At 51.5% G+C, this 18,362-nt stretch overlaps 2 protein-coding genes and 1 long non-coding RNA gene across 4 annotated transcripts in view; 2 read left to right on the top strand and 1 right to left on the bottom strand.

Annotated features, from left to right (window-relative positions):
• The window catches only part of lhx5 (LIM homeobox 5), an 11,068-nt gene extending 3,153 nt beyond the window's left edge, over positions 1-7,915 (top strand). Inside the window, exons 3-5 of the mRNA XM_019886144.1 lie at positions 562-845; positions 4,359-4,524; positions 6,631-7,915. Coding sequence (XP_019741703.1) covers positions 562-845; positions 4,359-4,524; positions 6,631-6,974 — 794 coding nt within the window. The 3' untranslated portion in view covers positions 6,975-7,915. The remainder of the gene's footprint in view (positions 1-561; positions 846-4,358; positions 4,525-6,630) is intronic.
• LOC109525566 (uncharacterized) overlaps positions 1-14,330 on the bottom strand; it is a 19,661-nt gene extending 5,331 nt beyond the window's left edge. Inside the window, exons 1-2 of the long non-coding RNA XR_002170167.1 lie at positions 14,230-14,330; positions 2,540-2,544 (exon numbers count right to left, since the gene is read on the bottom strand). This is a non-coding gene — a long non-coding RNA (uncharacterized LOC109525566). The remainder of the gene's footprint in view (positions 1-2,539; positions 2,545-14,229) is intronic.
• Positions 13,791-18,362, top strand: part of LOC109525561 (3-hydroxy-3-methylglutaryl-coenzyme A reductase-like) — a 25,653-nt gene continuing 21,081 nt past the window's right edge. Inside the window, exons 1-9 of one of the 2 annotated variants that reach the window (XM_019886139.1) lie at positions 13,791-13,919; positions 14,806-14,973; positions 15,060-15,171; positions 15,268-15,355; positions 15,792-15,876; positions 15,968-16,073; positions 16,140-16,246; positions 17,925-18,044; positions 18,118-18,254. In XM_019886139.1, coding sequence (XP_019741698.1) covers positions 14,809-14,973; positions 15,060-15,171; positions 15,268-15,355; positions 15,792-15,876; positions 15,968-16,073; positions 16,140-16,246; positions 17,925-18,044; positions 18,118-18,254 — 920 coding nt within the window. In that variant the 5' untranslated portion in view covers positions 13,791-13,919; positions 14,806-14,808. Of the gene's footprint in view, positions 13,920-14,805; positions 14,974-15,059; positions 15,172-15,267; positions 15,356-15,791; positions 15,877-15,967; positions 16,074-16,139; positions 16,247-17,924; positions 18,045-18,117; positions 18,255-18,362 lie in introns of those variants that run through there. The other variant, XM_019886140.1, reaches the window with a different exon arrangement.

Raw genomic sequence — 18,362 nt, 5'->3', positions numbered from 1 at the left:
ATATATGTGTGTGTGTATCTAATTTCTCTCTAATATTTGTCGAACACCTTTATTTCTGCTCAACCAATGCCACGTTTGTGTTTTCCACGTCCAAGGACTCTATTGTTCTTGTCATTACGCGTCAGGGTCCACGGGGGGGGGGGGTCCTCCTCTGGTCAATATTGGCAGCCGCAACACATCCCACACATGGAGCCAGAGCCTTCAGTCGCTCGCGCTGCTCCAAAGCTACCCCCGGACCTCCAAAATTGGACTTTTCAAAACACACCTGTTCAGGACTGCCCACAACACTTCATTCTTCCATTTCCCACGTTTTGCCATTTTATGTCCTGTTTTTATAGAATCTTTTTTTTTATATTGTATTTCCTCATTGTGTGTACAGTGTCCTTGGGTGGCATGAAAGGCGCTTTTAAATCAAACGAATTCTTATTACGATCCCCCAAATCGTCCGAGCGATGCGCAGTTGCCGTTTATTTCCGGGAGGCCGGGAGGGGGGGCCGTTCTGAAAAGGGAAGGAACGTCGCGTTCGTTCTTGTTTTGACGCGCGACGACCGCCGTCCGCAGTGTCGTCGTGCACGGACCGGAGCCTGTCGCCGGACGCGCAGGACGGCGGCGGCCTGCACGACGAGCTGAAGGAGGCGGACAACTGCACGTCGTCGGACAAGGAGGGCAACAACATCGAGAACGAGGAGCAGAACTCGGGCGCCAAGCGGCGCGGCCCGCGCACCACCATCAAGGCCAAGCAGCTGGAGACCCTCAAGGCCGCTTTCGTGGCCACGCCCAAGCCCACGCGTCACATCCGGGAGCAGCTGGCGCAGGAGACCGGCCTCAACATGCGCGTCATCCAGGTAACGAGCGGATCCGAACTTTTCGTGCCAAAAGTCGTCGGCTTCGTTTCGCCCCTTGGCGTCCGCTTGAAATCTTGCGCGATCTCTTGGCGTCGTCCGTCGGGCTTTTCGCCTGCCCTCCGAACTCCTTCAAGCACAAAATGGGATTGGCATTTGACGCGCGCACTCGTCCGCACATCCGTTCCGGTTTTTGTTCAGTCGGGGTCGTTTCTCAAGACGCTTTGCTTTCGAGACCTTGACTCCAACAAGTCGGGAAAGAATACCGGAAGCCGAATACTTGTCATCTGGCGCCCGTGGATTTGCCGATTTCGGTGTGTGGGGTTTTTTTTTTTTACATTTATTTTCGCTCAAATTGTGTGTGTTTGGCGGGGGGAGTATTTTTTTCTCTCCAATACAGTATATTTCGAATGTGCATCCATTCTGCGCAGATTTTCATGATTCGCCGTTTGCTCCAGTCCCTTCCTCCACCGGATTATTATTATTATTATTATTATTATAAATTTTTTTGCAGTCTGACTGTGGAAGGCGCACTCTTTTTCCATTGACCGGTTTACATTTTTCTGCGCGCTTTCCTCACCGCCGTGTTTTCAAAAGGCGGACATTCTCCCAAACGTGATCGACGCTCGACGTGCACGCTCGTCCGTTTGAGCGCTGAGGCCGCTTGCGGTAAAGGGTGAGCGCGTCGCTGCGTCCTTTGAAACGAGACCCAGGATTTTTCTCTCCCCCCGCGTGGGGTTCAAATCTTCCAAAACGTCATCATTCACGTCGATGTTTCAGGCCGAAGTGGTGATGCGCCTGCACGTTTTTGTTTTTCGAACAGAAGCCCACCTTGCAGAAAATGATGGAAAGTGTGACATTTGGCCGCATGCTTTGAAGGAATCATTTTCTCTTTGAACGTCGCACTGTCATGAAAAAAAAAAAAAATTCAAATCAAAATGTTCAGTCATAAAAGGTTGAAAAGCCCGTGAACGTGATCGATATTGACGTTTCTACTCCTGGAATGTTGATGCACGCTTTGAGCACGAAAAAAAAAAAGTGACGCCATCCTGCCGTACGAATACAAAACGAAAATTGCCACTTTGACGCCCCGAGCGTTGGAATTAAAGCCAAGTGTCTTATTTCTTCTTCTTCTTTTTTTTTTTGGTCGAAGGTGAAAAGCGTCGCTTTTGTACGGCGTTGACATTTCGGGCTGATTTGGAAAAAAAAATGCTCCGCAAGAATTGATTTGAAAGGAGAGCGCAAAATGTCCCCGTGGGCCCGCTTGAGGTCGGCGAATTGCGCAAAAGACAATCGGATTCCCGTGCGGGAATTCTTCTCGGCGGGCTTTCCGATCATGCCGGCGCACTTGACGCCGCTACTCAACGACGTCGTCAATCGCGGCGTCCCAATACTTTTGTTTGCCTCTCCAGATTTTTGACCTTTGCCGGAGCGCATTTATTTGCTTGTTCCTTCCTTCCTTCCTCCATCTCCGTGCCCGCAGGCTTCCCATTTTCGTCGTCGGCTTGTTTTTTTTTTCTTCCCCCCCCCCCCCCAATTAACATCGACACACCAGGCTAGACAAAAACACACACAATGGCGACGCGATACGTGTGATTTTTGTTTTTTTCCGCGTGTTTGTTTCAGTCACACAGCCGTGAAATTAGTCGTAGGTGGTGGTCTTGTTTTAGCTGAGGGCCACGCGCGCAGGCTGGAACCCTTCCTGCCTGCGCGCGCGCGCGCGTTTTCACGCACACACGAGCATCCACTCGGGCGAGCGCGCGTGTCTGGGCTTGCACGACGTCGGGATGATTAGCGCCATCGCTGCCAAGTGTGATGTGGCTTTTTGTGCGCTGGCTGTGATTAGCGCTGATTTCACACATTTACATATGGCCCCCACCCTCTCTTTTTTCCCACCTCTGTGCCGTGTGTGTGTGTGTGTGTGTGTGTGAGAGACACTTGTCTCACACATGTGTGTGTGTGTGTGTGTGTGTGTGTGTGTGTGTGTGTGTGTTTTGGGGGGGCAGAGAGAGAGAAATATGACTCGCGAGAACTCGTTCCTGGACTCTAGAGGGAAAAAAAGACATTTTTCACAATTAAAAAATATCATCTGTGAACACTTTTTCTTGAGGTGACGTCATCGTCACGTTCGTACCTCGAAAATCTTTGGTTGTCTTCCCCATCTTGGAAATTGTGATGTATATCGAATAGAGTCAATGTCATAGGCAGGAAGCCCGTATTCCCATTTTGAGGAGCAGGACACCTTTTGACGTTTGACGGGCAAGGAAAACCGTTTCAGGCTGTTTCTTGTCGTCGGAAAGTGTCATTGTGAAGTTTCCCTCCTCACGTGAAGTTGGCGGCGCAAAATCTTTGAGGTTATTGCGCATCCAAATCATTCACTTGTTGGATTGGAAGGAAAAACATTGATCCGGTCATTCGTCCACCTCTGTTCCGTGTGTGTGTGTGTGTGTGTGTGTGAGAGACACTTGTCTCACACACACACACGCACATCGGCTGTGCACGAGTGCATCTCCCCCCCTCCCTCCATCCATCCTTGCTCGCACATCCATCAGCGTGTTCTCCCAGCCAGCCAGCCAGCCAGCCATCCCTCCCTCCCCAACACGGCCTCTGTGTGTGCGCGTGCGCGTGTAGGCTGACCCGAGCCAAAACGGGGGCTGCGTTTGGGTGTCTAGCTGCTGGTGTTGAATAGCAACGCCTCCCCGGCGTGCGCACGAGAGCGTAATCTGCGTCTCTGGAGGGGAGCGAGAGCATTTCCATCCAAATGTTCCCAACAACACCTCCACGATTGTTCTCAGTTAGCAGGTGTCGCCTCCGTGCGTGGCCCTCCGCCGCTGCGACCCCGCGTGATTCCGCAGCGCCGCCCAAAGCAAGACGCCGTTTGCCGCTCGGATTGTCCGCGAGGAAGCAAAGAAGGGCGACGCGTTCGACTTGGTTTCAAGCGCGTTTTTACTTTGAAATCTATCGGATTCCGGGAGGACACGTGACGCGTTGGCAAGGAATCCCCTCCAGACGAGAGGGCGCTTCCTTCCTTGGCCATCCGAGCTCCGTTTGAGCCGATGATTTGCCAAATTTAGATCTCACGTTCGAACCACACACGGCACGGCGACAATCGTCCGCCGCGGAATCGCAAAGAATCTCGATCTTCATCCCGACGGGATCTCGTAGGAAACGCTTCAACGGCCGACACGTTGCGCAACGCGTCCTTTCTCGCTCGCGTGAACCTGTACGATGTCGGAATCGAAACGTCACCTAAAATGGCTCGTCGGCGAAGCCGCGTCGGTCGCGTCTCGAACGGCGCCTGCGGAGAACCCGAGGTTTGCGTCAACGGGGAAAGGTCCGCTTCCGCCTTGACGTCGAAGACGCTTTGCTCTCGGGCGAACCTCTCGCTTGGCGCCTTCGGGCTTTCGCGAACACCGCCGGCGGCGTCGCGCCTTTCGCCGAGCCCGGCGTGCGTTTGGCGTAAGCGTCGCCGACAAGCGGGTCTTCGTCGTGGCGATGACCGCGACTCTGTGGCAGGTGTGGTTCCAGAACCGAAGATCCAAGGAGCGGCGGATGAAGCAGCTCAGCGCTTTGGGGGCCCGCAGACACGCCTTCTTTCGGGGCCCGAGGAGGATGAGGACCCTGGGGGGCCGGCTGGAGGACCCGGACATCTTGGGACCGGCCGCCTTCGGCTACTATGGCGGTCAGTACCACTCGCCGTCAAAACCCCCGAACTCTTAGCGACCGACAACGCGGAAGCCGATGTCCAGGCGCAAGGGCCCCCCCGCTCCGGAGGCGCCGTGCCGCCGCACCAAAAAACGCCCCCCAGAAAACCCAAGCCCTCTTTAGTGTTGTGTCGCGGTCTCCTACCACGACCGAGAGGATGAACCTGTTTATGGCGCGCCGTCTCTTTGTCAACAAATCGGGCAGAAAAGGCTTTTGACGCCGCTCGCTCAGATGGAACGGCGGGCGCTTTTTCTGACGGGAAGGCGGGGGAGGCCAGTCTTGGGGTCTCGGTCGGGGGCAGGAACCGGAGCGCTGGCTTCGCATCCCATCTTTGCCCACATGAAAGACGAGTCCGTCTTTTCTTCGAGGCGCTGTCCACGTCCATTCGGGGGGAGGTGAGTCTCCTGACCGCCCGCTGGAAGAAACTCTTCTTCAGCCTGCCGCTTCCAGCGCGCAGACGCATACGCACGCGCTTCAAAACATTTCGTCTGACGAATGTCACGTTTTCGTCCAGGTCCCAGAAATGATTTCCTTCTCCTCAAGCTAACGGATGAGGGCTTTCGTTTTGTTTCCGTTCCTCCTCCCATGGAGCGTCCTCTCAAACAAACTGGACATTTGTCTCAACTTCAAAGACCGCACTGACCTTGAAAGAAATGGACATTTTTTTTTTTTGGAAACATCAACAACAAGCCCGTCTTTGATGAAATGACGCTGCCTTTTGCAAATTCGGTTTGGTCCTCGGCGCTCATGTTTTGCTCAGCGTCAAAGACCATACGTGCTTTTGTCAATGGAAGACAGCGGAATTGGAGTGACCCGAACGTCCGTCTTTTTGTCAGCAGCAAAGACAATTTTGTCTGCGACCAATTTCACGCACGTGTGTGTTTAGAAACATCAAAGACAGGTTTTCGTCCCCAGTGAACCCCATGTAGGTGGTGTTGTCGTTGTTGTGAACATTGAAGACAATTTCAAGTCTTGAAGGAGTGTCCGTGCAGGGTGAGGACAAAGCCGTCATCTTCCGCTGTCGGCTCCCTCCTTTTCTTCACCCGCCGCCGCCACCGCCGCCGCTTTTCAGGCGGCCCCTTTGAGGCGCCGCTGAGGCCGGCCGGCTCGCTCGTCGCGTGGGTCTGCGTGCGTGCGTTTGTTTGCGGGTGCGGGTGTGGGTGTGGGTGCGGGTGTGCACGCGACGCCCCCAACCCGCACACTGCCTGCAACGCAAGCTCTTTGCCTCTTCTCAAGGTGGCTCCTTGATTTCCATTCAACACAGCTTCGCAGTCAACTGTTGCGGTGTGAAAATGAAGAACAATTCATCATCATATTACCCCTGCAAAAAGTTGGGCAGAGGTGGAGCCTGAGGCTGTTTGCGTGCGCTTTGTTCACGCGGAGACATCTGCGCTAGGAATACACGGTGTCGAGTGTTTGCGTCCGCACCAACCGAGGAAACACGCGAGCGGCCGGAGAGGCGGAATGGGCGGACGGACGGACGGACGGTTGGGCGAAACGAGAAGAATACAAGAGTCAGCAGCTGGGCTCGTGCTTCCAACGACAAAGGATGAACGCAAGACAGATGGATGGCACGCCGTTGACGAGACAAGGACCGGAAGGAGAGATCGCGGATGGATGGGATGGGATGGGATGGACCGAGTCGGGAAGAAGACGACGCTCATTGATGACAACGCGCTCGACGCCGACGCCATCTTTTTGAGGTTCTTGACGACCGATGTCTGACGGCATCGCTGACCACGTGGCGCTCAGTGATGTCACTGAGTGGGTCTTTGCTGTCGTCGCCGATGTATTCATCCCGAGAACGCATCGTTGACGATCACGCGTCATGAAAAAAAACCCCGTCATGGACGTGTCTTGAGCGCAACATCGTCAGCAACGGCATCCGCGGTGTCTTTGATGTCGCGGAGAACATCTGTGACATCATCGTCACTCGATGGCCTCGAAAGGAACGTAGTGGCCGACGTTCTCCGGACCCGTAACGTCAGCGGCGACGGCATCCTCGGCAATGTCCTTGACGTGACCGCGAGTGAGCGAGCGAGCGAGCGACGTGGCCGTAACGCCTTGTGCTTTTGTCCCGCAGAGTACCAAGGCGACTACTACGGAGCGGGCGGCAACTACGACTTCTTCCCGCACGGTCCCCCGTCGTCGCAGGCCCAGTCGCCCGCCGACTCCCCCTACATCCTGGGCTCGGGGCCCGGGGCCCTGGAGGGCTCGGGCCACCTCCCCTCGGACGACCAAAGGTTCACGGACATGATCTCCCACGCCGAGACGCCCAGTCCCGAGCCGGGCTCCCTGCAGCCGGCGGCGGCGGGGGAGGCGTACGGGGGCGGGCCCAGCCCTCCTTTCTCCCTGGCCAGTAACTCCAGCTACAGCGCCCCCATGTCCCACCAAGGCCCCGAGATGGGCGAGGCCGGGGCCTGGTGAAGCCCTGGACGGGCGGCCGAGACCGGCTTCCCGCCCACGCTGCGGGGGCGCGTCCTCCGCCGGCTTTCCCGGAATGCCGGACTCCGGCCATTGGCAACGAAGGCTTTGAACCGATTGCGTCCTGTCAAAAGCAACCCGAAAGGGACTTTCCTTTCCGTCGAGTTCATTTCTTGCATCCGAAAGCCAAACTTGTCAGCCCTTTGTAGCCGCGTTCCCACCGCGTAGCCGCTAATTTGGAGCCTCGGAGGCGTGCGTCACGACGGTAGGGCCGGCCGGGATGCCTTCGCCGGCGCGGCCGCTGCCGCCGGCGCGCTTTGAGGCCGCGAGACCTCAACGTTGCTTTCGACGCACGTTGAGCGTGCTTTGTTTCAACGCAACGCGCACCCCGCCTAGGATGAGGGCGGACCGACTGCCACTCTCTCCTCCCTGTCCCGCATCCCATACCTTAACCAGCGTTCCCCCCAGCCCCGGCCTTGAGATCGCCACCTGTGCTTTCAAGCCTAAATCTAGGACAGACGAGTATCCCCGAACCTTTTCACATCATTCGTTTCATCACGCAGCCACGACGCGCGCCGCTTTTCTCAGGAGGGTCGCCTATCCCGGCCCAACTTGGGGCAGGAGGCGGGGCGCACCCTCAACCGGTTGCCAGGCGATCGCGGGGCACACGCAGACGCTCCCAATCACACCTCGGGAGCATTTAGAGCAGGGGGAGGGAGCTCGGCTTCCCCGAGAGCCGCGCCCTGCCTGTTTTCGAGCTCTCCCTAATCCAACGCAGCCGATTGAATTGATCGCGATCGTCTCGGGCTTCTCCGGAGCTCGCTGATCCGCTGATGGTTTGAATCGGGTGCGTTGGTGTAGGGAAGGATGGAACAGTGGCAGGAGACGGCTCTCGAGGAACCCGAGTTCCCTCGCCCCGATTTGGAGCGATGGATCCACTTTGCGGTCACGTTTTCCGAGTGCGGGAGGAAAGCCGGGCACCCGGGGGGGGGGGGGCGTGCCAACTCCACACAAATCCAACCCCGCCTCCTGTGAGCCCGACGTGCTCACCGGTGGAAAATGACTTTTGGGGGATTTGATTTTGAAACCAAAATGCTCAGACGGTGAAACCAAACTCACATTTGTGAATATGAAAGGGCGAACGCGCAGGGCAATTAGCATACTTCCATCAAGACGGACACTCGAGTAAATTTTGCACCTTGCGCCAGCTCGTCTTCTGCCTGCCACCGCATACGGATTGCAAAGACGCACTGCTGTTTGGGGCAAATGCACGGCCAAAGAGGCCGAGCTCTTTCTCGCAGCGCTTGGATTTGGAGCGGATGGGCTTCCCGTTATCGAAGGGCGGCTTCATTATCCGGGCCCAGCAACAAATCGGGTGGGTTGAAATTTGGATTTGGGCGCCGTTTTGGACCGTTTTATCGCGGCTTGAAATTGGACGGACAAAATATTGTTGGTGCTTTTGGACACAGGGCCGAGGGCTGAAATCCCGGGTCAACGCGATTTGGGTTTGGGTCACTTTGACCCAACGCGCCGGCCCTAAAGAAGCCGCCAAGGGCCCGCACCCTTTGCGACGCTCGGCGTTGGGACTGCCGGTTCACCCGCTTTGGGTGACGTTCTCGCGAGGAAATGCACATTTTTGGAGCAATGGCGTGAAATGGTGGCGAACGGAGGAAACGTGCGCGGCGGATCATTTGAAGGAAGCGGATGACGTGCGCCTGCACCTTTCTACCACGACACGATGATCAGATGTTAAAACAAGAGCGTCTCCGCCTTTATTCCCACACGCACGCACGCGCGCGCACGCACACTCGGGCGGCCCTGATTGTCGCGGCCGCCTGCGGCCGACCTTCCCTTTGTTCGGCTCCCTTTTTCACAAGACATGTTTTAATGGAAATGATTTTCAAAAGCACACTGAAGCCATAATAGAGAATCTCCTTCAACAGCTGAGGTCTCCCGCCTCTTAAAGGGGGCCGACAAAAGAGGGGCCACGCAACATCTGTGGTGGACCGCACACCGCACCCCCTCCGTACCTCCTCGACTGCGCCGTGACCCCGCCCCCCTCCCCCATCGTCGGGCCTCAAGCGCCACCTAGTGTGCGCCGCCCGCCTCTCGGCTCCAGTGAGCATTTCCCAGTTCATTCCTCCCGACACGGTCAACTCTTTTCTTTTCTTTGCTGGTGGACTCCAATCTCCTTGGACGTCTCCATGAGCGGGTGGATGGCTGTGCGGTGTGCGCGTGTGCGCGTGCACGTTGGACGGCTTGTCTTATTTCTATGTAAATAGCGCTGGTAATAAAACCTGTCTCTTCCAACTTGAAGGTTTTTAACATTTTTTTTTTCGATTTTTGATTTAAAAGACAGATTGAAAGCATCCTTGGCGTTGGCGAAACTCAACTGAATGCGTGCTGCCTTATCAGGGAAAAGTCAAGTCTTTAGTTAGCTGGACGGTCGCTTTTTTTTTTATCTTGGAAGACACCTTCAACAGGTTCTAAAGTAGGAAAGACTTGAACATATCAGGGAGCAACGTCCACATACAAAAACATGATCAATGACTTCAATTAGTGTTGGTATTAGTTTGCCACTTTTGTCTTCAGTGAATCGAATGTGGGGTATTTAAACATCAAAACCATTTCTTTTCTTAACGCAAAAAAAAAAAAAAACAATCCAAGACGAATCCAATTTTTTTAAACATGAATGAATCCCGTCAGTCAACCAGTAAAAATTTCAGACTCGTGAACTAAACTAACACTTGTTTTGCTCTAGCTAACCCAACACCGACGATAAGACCATTTTGACTCGTCAAAGAAACTTCTGTCAATCTTCTTGTTCAAAAAAATAGCATCTGTATTTTGCTGACCTAAGCCAACAACGACGACAAGTTTTGTCTCCAGTGAACTGCATTCATATTTGTTAAAAAGTCTTGAAAGCAAACGTGAAATTTAAGATTTTTTTTTTGTCAGGAGGAAGACAATATGAATTCATATTCATGAAATATTTACACTCATAGGATTTGAATTATGAATCTCCCAATTTAATTCCATCACGTGTATTTGAAAGATGATCGTCCACCTCATTAGATCCTCCATGCCAGAGACGTATTTATGGATTTCATTTTTAATTTTTTTTTTTTTATCTGCAGTGATGGGAATAGTAAGAAAAAAAAAGTCGGTGCATTTTCTTCAGTTCCCCAACCCCCCCCATGCAGCGTCCCTTCCTCTTCATTTTCTCCGCGCCCTCCTCATCCCCTCACTGTGGGCCAGGTGGGTGGACGGCACGGCTTAGGTCCGCACTCATTTTCCACCTGACTGCCTTTCATGTAAAGCCTAATGTGAGAGGAGAGACACGCGCACGCGCACGCGCACGCGCGGAGAAGGCCGACGTAATCTTCAGCATCCAGCCGTCCCTTCTCCAGACGCTTCTTTCAAGAGGTCTTGCCCCCGCTTCCCCCACCAAATTGGATCACTGCCGCTTCCCAGAAAGTCAGAATAAACGAGAAATACGCGGTCAGGATGCAGACCATCACACTGTGTCCCATCGGATGATTTTTTTTTATTTCTTTTTTTGGGGGTTCGGCACCCCCAAGTTTCACTTAGCAACGTGATGAAATTTGGGAGGCACGTCTGTCATGAGTGAAGCCACAAAAAAAAAAAAAAAAGTCTCAAAAGGCCATATACTCGAAATAAGACATGAAGTATGCCATTGTGCTATGAAAAGGCCATTTTGGTCAATTTTGTCGTCATGTCTGTCATCAGTAGACCCGCAAAACATGCTTGGAGAAGCCAGACCGTAAAAGACACTGGAAGTCTAGCGTTTTCATTTGAAAGTTATTTTAGGGTTATTTTGAGCCCTTTCGACTAAAAGTGAACTTTTCTTGAGTTGTTGTTGTTGTTTTTGTTTCTTGAAATCCACCCTCAAATCCAGTTTCATGTATAACCGTGAAATTTGGTAGCTATGTCGGCCAAAAGTAAACCCAAGAAAAACTCAAATGATCCATGACTGAGAAGGCACGGTCGATCGCAAATTTGCTTTGAAGTGGCTGTTTTTTGCTCACTTTGACCATTTCCTTTCAAAAGTCAAATTGATCTCAAGCTTTTTGGTTGATTTTTTTTGGTTTGTTTTACATTTTTTTAACCTAGCAGCATGAAATTTGAAAGGCAAATCTACCACGAGTAGACTCACAAAATAAAATCGCAAGACACCGTGCCCGATGGACACAAGAAGGCAACAATTTTGATTTGAAGCAACAATTTTATGGTCATTTTGGCAATATTTAGTGCTCCTTCAAACACTGACAGGATTACACACACACACACACACATACATACATATGTATATATATATATATATATACATATATACTCTATATATATATGTATATACAGAGAGAGAGAGAGCAAGAGAGAGAGAACATTGTCGTTATTCCGTTTTGGTTGAATATGGCTGCACAGTTTGATGACTCGATGCTTGCATCCCGACGCTCCAAAGTGACTCACTCGTCCCTGCCCAGTGTAAACAAACATGAATGACTGCTAAATGAAGCGGGGAGGGGGTTGGGGGGTTGGGTTGGAGCTTCACCTGAATCTCTTGAGTCTAAAAACACACACATGCACTCACACACTTCTATGGGAAAGACCCTCAGTAACCTTCAGCTCCCATTCAGCCAGCAGTGTGTGATTATCACGGCAGTGCACACTCACACACAAAGGTGTGCCCTCACTCTAGTGCCCCCCCCCCATACACATACACACACACACACACAATTGCCATTACCATCAGTACTTTTGTAATGGATGTGTTTGTGGCCCTGCTACGGGAGAGAAGGCGCAAGCAAGAGTTGATGTTATAAATCACTGCACCCTCCATTCTGTTCCTCCCCCAACACACACACACACACACACACACACACACACACACGTGAACACACATACATGTTTTCCTTCCCTCCAACTCTGTTTACTGCCTTGGCAAGCAATGGAGGCGAATCATATTAGCCAATGAGCCAGGCTTTATTCGTTAACAGTCTCATGCTTGTCCACACACAAACGCACACACACACACACACACACATTCCATTCATTACCAAAAAAAAAAAAAAAACTCAATAAGGAGTATCAGGTAAACAGAAATGCTCATCAAAGGGGATGGTTCTCCCCCTCCCAAAAAAATCGCAAATAGGTGAATTCATGCAGGGGGTCCAGTGTAGATGGAAAAGAGCTTTTCATCATATTGTGTATTTGATCAACCATAAATCATTTCTTTTGATGAGTGCAATAAATACCTTTGATGTAACCACTTTTAGGGGGAAAACAGTTTGATGAATCCAAGCCATTTTTTTTTTGCACATTGTAAATGTCGAACGCGGCGGTTCACACTGCATGTTCAAGCAAAGCCCATCGTTTTGTCTCACGAAAGGCCGCTCATTTAATGCCGAGATTGAATCCAAAACGTCGTCGGGTGGGCTAAGGAAAACATTGTGTATTTAAACGGCATCGTGTTCAACCAAACCTTGTGATTTGGCCGAACCAAAGTCTGCCGGCTCAACGCTAACGCGGTATAGGAAACGCCATCCGTGCGCGAATAGAAATGAGCATCGACGTCAAGGCCGTTATCAACCTCGGACCGCCTGCTTCGCGAACGCCTCCAAGCGGAATTGACAACGTGGCGCGGACCGCGTTTAGTTGTTTCCACCACTCGGCAGAGTATCAGTCGAGGTGACGCGAGTGAAAGTTGATCTGAGGCGCGTCAACGCAGAGCGGCGGGCCGGCCGCAGTCGTGGTCATCGGCCAGACGGCCAACTCCTCTTCGAGGTGGAGTCCAAAGAGGACGGCCGCCGGAGGTCGGGCTGAGGGACGAAGGGGACATGTGCGCGTCAGAGGACAACGACAACAAGACTTGGACTTGTCAACAAACTTCTTTTTGCCGAAACCACCAAAATCATTTCCAAGAATACGTGCCTGTGAGTATTGCTCCGCTCTCTTTGGCAGTGTTGCGGTGTGTGTGTGTGTGTGTGTGTGTGTGTGTGTGTGCGCGCGCGCGCGAATTTTCCAGAGATAGGCGAAGGGTTGAAACCAAAACAAGTCGCCTGCAGTCCTGCGAGTTGACGTGGTCTTAATCGGTTATCTTTTGGCGGTTGGCCAACAATTTTTGGTGGATTACCCTCACCTTCTGAAATGGAGTCTTCGTTTTCTCAACCTCCGATTTAACCTTACTCATTGCCAAGATTAAAATCTCCCCAAATGAATGCACCCCCCCCCTCCCAATTTGTCAGTATTTTTCAGCCAGTCATTTTTTTGGTTTCTCGTCATTCCGTTTTTTTAATATGGTAAATTCTTAAAAATAATCCAATTCGGATTGCTCAAAAAAAAAAAACCTCTGAACAATTCCAATTCATAAACCTCACTTTCACTTCATCGCTTTGATTTCGGCGCAATATTTCCACTCTGCACGTAGGACTTATATTAGTGGTGGTTTTGGTAAGGTGCACGCATGTGCTGCACGTCAATTGATGAGATTTTGTTTGATCCTTTTCATGGCTTTTCTGTCCGCTTGTAATCCGCCCAATGAGTGGAGAAACAGCAACATCCAGTGGGCACGCGGGGTGGCACGCCTGAGGTCGAGGAACGTTACAATTGATCATATAGAATATATGTGGACGCTTTCCTCAGTTTTGGTTGAGGTGTTCAAACAGACCGTTTAGTTTAGGCGGTGTCTACAGTTGTCGTAATTAGGTTTCTCTTACATGTCTTTGTTTTAAAGTGACGACGTTGGCTCCACCCCTTTTTAATCCGCGCAGCAAGTGACGTATGCTTGGTTGCGTATTCACTTCCGGGTTACAGTATCAGCTCCGGCTCCTCATACTGACGAAGACAGCGAACCGACACCGACGCGGACGGGACGTTGGATCGTTATCATGGAAACAACTCACTGAGCACCAGAAAACGTGACCGCAAGTGCGTATGTTTTTAACCGGCTTATTTCGAGAGATCGTTGTCCCCGCGTACCGATCAAACAACATTTTTTTCGGCGAGTACGACGTAATAAATGTAGGCGTGGCGGACGGCTAATGCTAACACCAGGGCGCTAGCTTATCGTTAGCGTTAGCGTTGTCGCAGTGTATTCATGTTGACGCCACAAACTGGATGGCATTCTGTCTAAAATTGTGTTTAGGTGTAGAAACGTAGAGGAAATCGACGTGTTAGCTGTCCGTCGAACGTGACCTCGCCTCTGTTGTAACTTCACCATAGTAGTGGCTAGCCACACTTATTTTGAGGACAGCAGTTACGTGTGAACACTACAAGTATGCCACTTCACTTGAAGGGAATGGGTTGCTGAGTAAAAACGTACAAAATCCAAAAGCACGATTTTCACGGTTCCCTTGCACCGAGGTTTCGGAAGATCGCGGGGAAACACTCCCCTTTGTATTGTGTTGTAATTTGCTCAATACCGTTAAGTCGATTCACCACAGTTTCTTGGCACCTGCAGTAGTTGCCACAAGATGATGGCAAAGCACGACTGATGTCAAAATGAAGCTCCTCAACTTGCTTCAACGTAGCTCCTTGGGACCAAGATGTGGTGAAGCAATAATTTTCGTCCAAAATAAAGATGCTCAGTTGACCTCATCGTAGTTTCTTGGCAACAAGATGCGGCGAAACATGACTTTGTTGGTCAATTAAGTTCTCGCGGCCCCAAAGCGACACTTTGCTTTTTCGGTAAATAGGAGAGGATAGGTTCAAGAAAAGCCCGCCGTTGGCTGAATCGGCGAGCGGACTCTCGCAGACTCTCGCAGACTCCCTCTCGCCGTCGACCGCCGAGTGCAAGACGTTTGTCTTTCCATAGAGCATGTTGGCGAGGCTGTTCCGCCTCCACGGCCTGCTGGTGGCCGCCCACCCGTGGGAGGTGATCGTCGGCACCCTGGCGCTCACCGTCTGCCTCATGTCCATGAACGGCCTGGCCGCCAGCAGCCACGTGTGCGGCCGGAACCACTGTCCCAAAGTGGAGCGTGAGGTGAAGCTTTTGGCGACGCTCGCTCTTCAGGCCTCGGCTTTGTTTGGGAGCGGCCGAAACCTGATTGTGCGCGTTCCCCTTTTTAGCCGAGCCGCAGCAGCGACGCCGTCATCCTGACCGTGACGCGCTGCGCGGCTCTCATTTACATCTACTTCCAGTTTCGGAACCTGCGACAGCTGGGCTCCAAGTACATTCTGGGTCGGTATCCTTTGCATCTCTGAAGACGTTTGGACTGCCATTCAAGCTCACTGACTCTTTTTTTTTTTTGTCTTCTTTTTTTTGTGGGGAGGGTAGGTATTGCCGGCTTATTTACATTATTCTCCAGTTTTGTTTTCAGCTCGGTCGTCATCCACTTCTTCGGCAGAGAGCTGACCGGTCTCAAGTAAGTCGTCCCCATTGGTCATGCAGGTGCTCATCCTCCCATCCATGAATGTATGGATGACACAAGTTTCACTTTTTGAATCGTGTCACGGAACTAAATCAACTTTCATGATATTCACATTTTTGGATGTGTGCCTGCAGTTAACTTTACTTCAGGTCAGGCCCTAATTTGGAAAATTCCCAAAGTTAGTCATTTTTTATGTTTTAGAACCCCCCCCCCCCCCCAAAAAAAATCATAATAAATACTGTACCGGTCGTTTTTTTGTACATAAAAGGTTGACACACCCGTTGCAATACCATAGATGGATAGATTGTGTGTGTTTCAAAACTTTTTGAAACATGAACGCGACCTATGACCGCTCAAAGTCAAGCGGGGAAACCCTCCCCGAATCCCTCGGAGGCAATGTGGTTCCAACACGGTCCTCTCGCTCCCCCAGCGAAGCGCTCCCTTTCTTCCTCCTCCTCATCGACCTGTCCAAAGCCTGCACGCTGGCCAAGTTTGCCCTCAGCAGCAACTCTCAGGTGAATGCGCCTAGTGCGACGCGCGTCCTCTTCACGCAGGGAGCCTGAACGCCGGTGGGCTTATCGTGTGCGTGTGCGTGCGTAACCTTAGGAGGAGGTGAGGGAGAACATCTCCCAGGGCATGGCCATCTTGGGCCCCACCTTCACGCTGGATGCTCTGGTGGAGTGTCTGGTCATCGGGATCGGCACCATGTCAGGTAGGACCCGCCGCCGCCGGCGATGATACGCGCTCAAGATCACCGACTTGAATGGATGTCGTCCAGGTGTGCCGCAGCTGGAGATCATGTGCTGTTTCGGCTGCATGTCGGTGCTGGCCAACTACTTTGTCTTCATGACCTTCTTCCCCGCTTGCGTCTCGCTGGTTCTTGAGGTGAGGTGGCTGAAAATGGCAACCGGGATGTCTGAGTCGCAGTAAGGAGAGAGCATTTGCGGCGACGGAGTTTGGATGCTTCGAGGTTGTTCCCGTTACAATTTGCAGGCATCTTCCTGGCACAAATGGGGGCAGGTTTCCCCCCCCCCCCCCAAAGAAGACAAAAAAATAGGAAGCCTGTAATTTAACAAAGGTCAAAAGTGCATGTGTGCACAGTTAACAGTCACTTTGATCAACTTGAACGAAATATCGCTTTGTTAAAAGGTAGTCAAACGTCTTGCATTTCATCGATACGTTCAAGAACGTCGAAGCCTCGTCCGTTTGATTTGGTGAAATGCCCGAGGGCACCCTTGTCGGAGAGTGCAAGTAAAAACACCGGCGAGCTTTTTTTGAAACCGCCAGACGTTGTTCTCCCAATGGTTCCCGGTGCTTTTTGGAAAGTGAATAGAAGGTTCACTTCCATCCGTGTCGCATCCGGCCCGCGTCCTCCGTGTGCGTCTGCTCTGAAACCTGCTCGGATCCAGATCTGATCCAAATTGCAATTTCAGTGGAAGCGTGGGAAATCCAATTTCACAGCTTCGATAGGTGTCAAAGATATTTTTTTCGCTTTCATAAAATAAACTCCGGAGTTTAGGCAGATTTTTTTTTTTTTTTTCTTCGATCGTTCTTCCTCACGTGCCGCCCGTTAAGACTATTTGTTCCTGTAATGTTATGACTCTTTGTCTTCTGTTTTTGCGCTTCGAAAATGATGATAATTTTCCTTTCAATATTTTCCGGCCACTTGGGAACTTGTCATCCATGTGCACAGCGACGTAACCGTTTGATTGTACAATGAAACTCCTCTACGACGAAATCATGTTTGCGGCAAGAAGTTTTTCACAACAGGGGACTTTTCACTGTAGCAAATTAGACCTAATCACGGAACACACACAAAAAACGTCTGTGTACTTTTTATTTTTATTCCAATAGTGCATAAGTATGAGCATACACTTACTTGCCACTTCATATAGCCAGCGTAGAAAGGAAAAAAAGGGAAAGAAATTTAGCATCGGCATTTACTTTCACTTACATCAATTTCTTGCATCATGTCTTTTATTTTGCTTCCTCCATCTCTCATTTTTTATGAGCTTTGTCCTGTCTTCAAGCGTTACAGCTTTTCTTTTCTTAACTCCTTGGTATGCGAAGGTCCGTTTTGTCGCCATTTTAGCAACGCAACGTTCGCGCCGCGTCTGAAACAAATACTTCCTGTACTACTGCGCACGTGTGAACCAGTGTGGTGGTTGCTGTTGCCGTTTCCGAACGAAGCAGTGGAGGCCGCCGTGGCATGCCGAGGTCGGATTCGATTTTTGCCGAAGGCTTGTTTTCGTTGTAGTCAACCTCGTCGCGAGGCGAGAGCAGAGAACAAGATTTCGTATAACGGAACAGGGGGACTTTTTGTCGTAGGGGGAGCAGAAAAGTGGGAATGGCTTTCGTGCGTGAACACTTTTTCACACTCGGGGTTATTTTCGCCCATGTAGGTTTCGTCGTAGAGGAGTTTCACTGTGCGGGGGAATCCTGATTCCCTGGTGGTCAACTTCTCAGGAGCTCTCAACTCTCTGCAATGCATTTTTCTTCCTCCCCAAGCCTTGTCGGGGGTCTTTGCTGTTTGATGTTGACGTTTTCCCTCTGGCGCGTGCAGTTGTCGATGGAAAGCCACGAGGGTCGTCCCATCTGGCAGCTGAGCCATTTTGCCCGCGTTCTGGCCGAAGAAGAGCACAACAAGCCCAATCCTGTGACGCAGAGGGTGAAGCTCATCATGGTGAGTTGCGGCGGCGGGAGCGCCTTCGTCCGCGCACGCTCCAACGTCACCGCGACCACGTCTGTCTTTGAAGTCACTGGGACTCGCTCTGGTCCACGCCCACGCGCGACTGGCGGCCGAGCATCCGGGCCACAACCGGACAGAGGCGGGCTCCGCGCACAAGAGGCTGGAGCGCGGCGGCGCCTCCATGCGGCCGCTGCAGCTGAATGGGTATGGAGAAAGAAAGAAAAAACAAACCAAAAAAGTCCTATCAACAGTAAGATTGCTGTCGGTTTTTTTTTTTTTTTTTTTTTTTTTTTTTTTTTTAATTTGAAACGA

The sequence above is a fragment of the Hippocampus comes genome, unplaced genomic scaffold (assembly GCF_001891065.2).
Source record: "Hippocampus comes isolate QL1 unplaced genomic scaffold, H_comes_QL1_v1.1 scaffold699, whole genome shotgun sequence".
NCBI classification, from domain to species: Eukaryota; Metazoa; Chordata; class Actinopteri; order Syngnathiformes; family Syngnathidae; genus Hippocampus; species Hippocampus comes.
The sequence above is the reverse complement of the archived record's forward strand: the minus strand, read 5'-3'. Positions and strand labels throughout refer to the sequence as shown.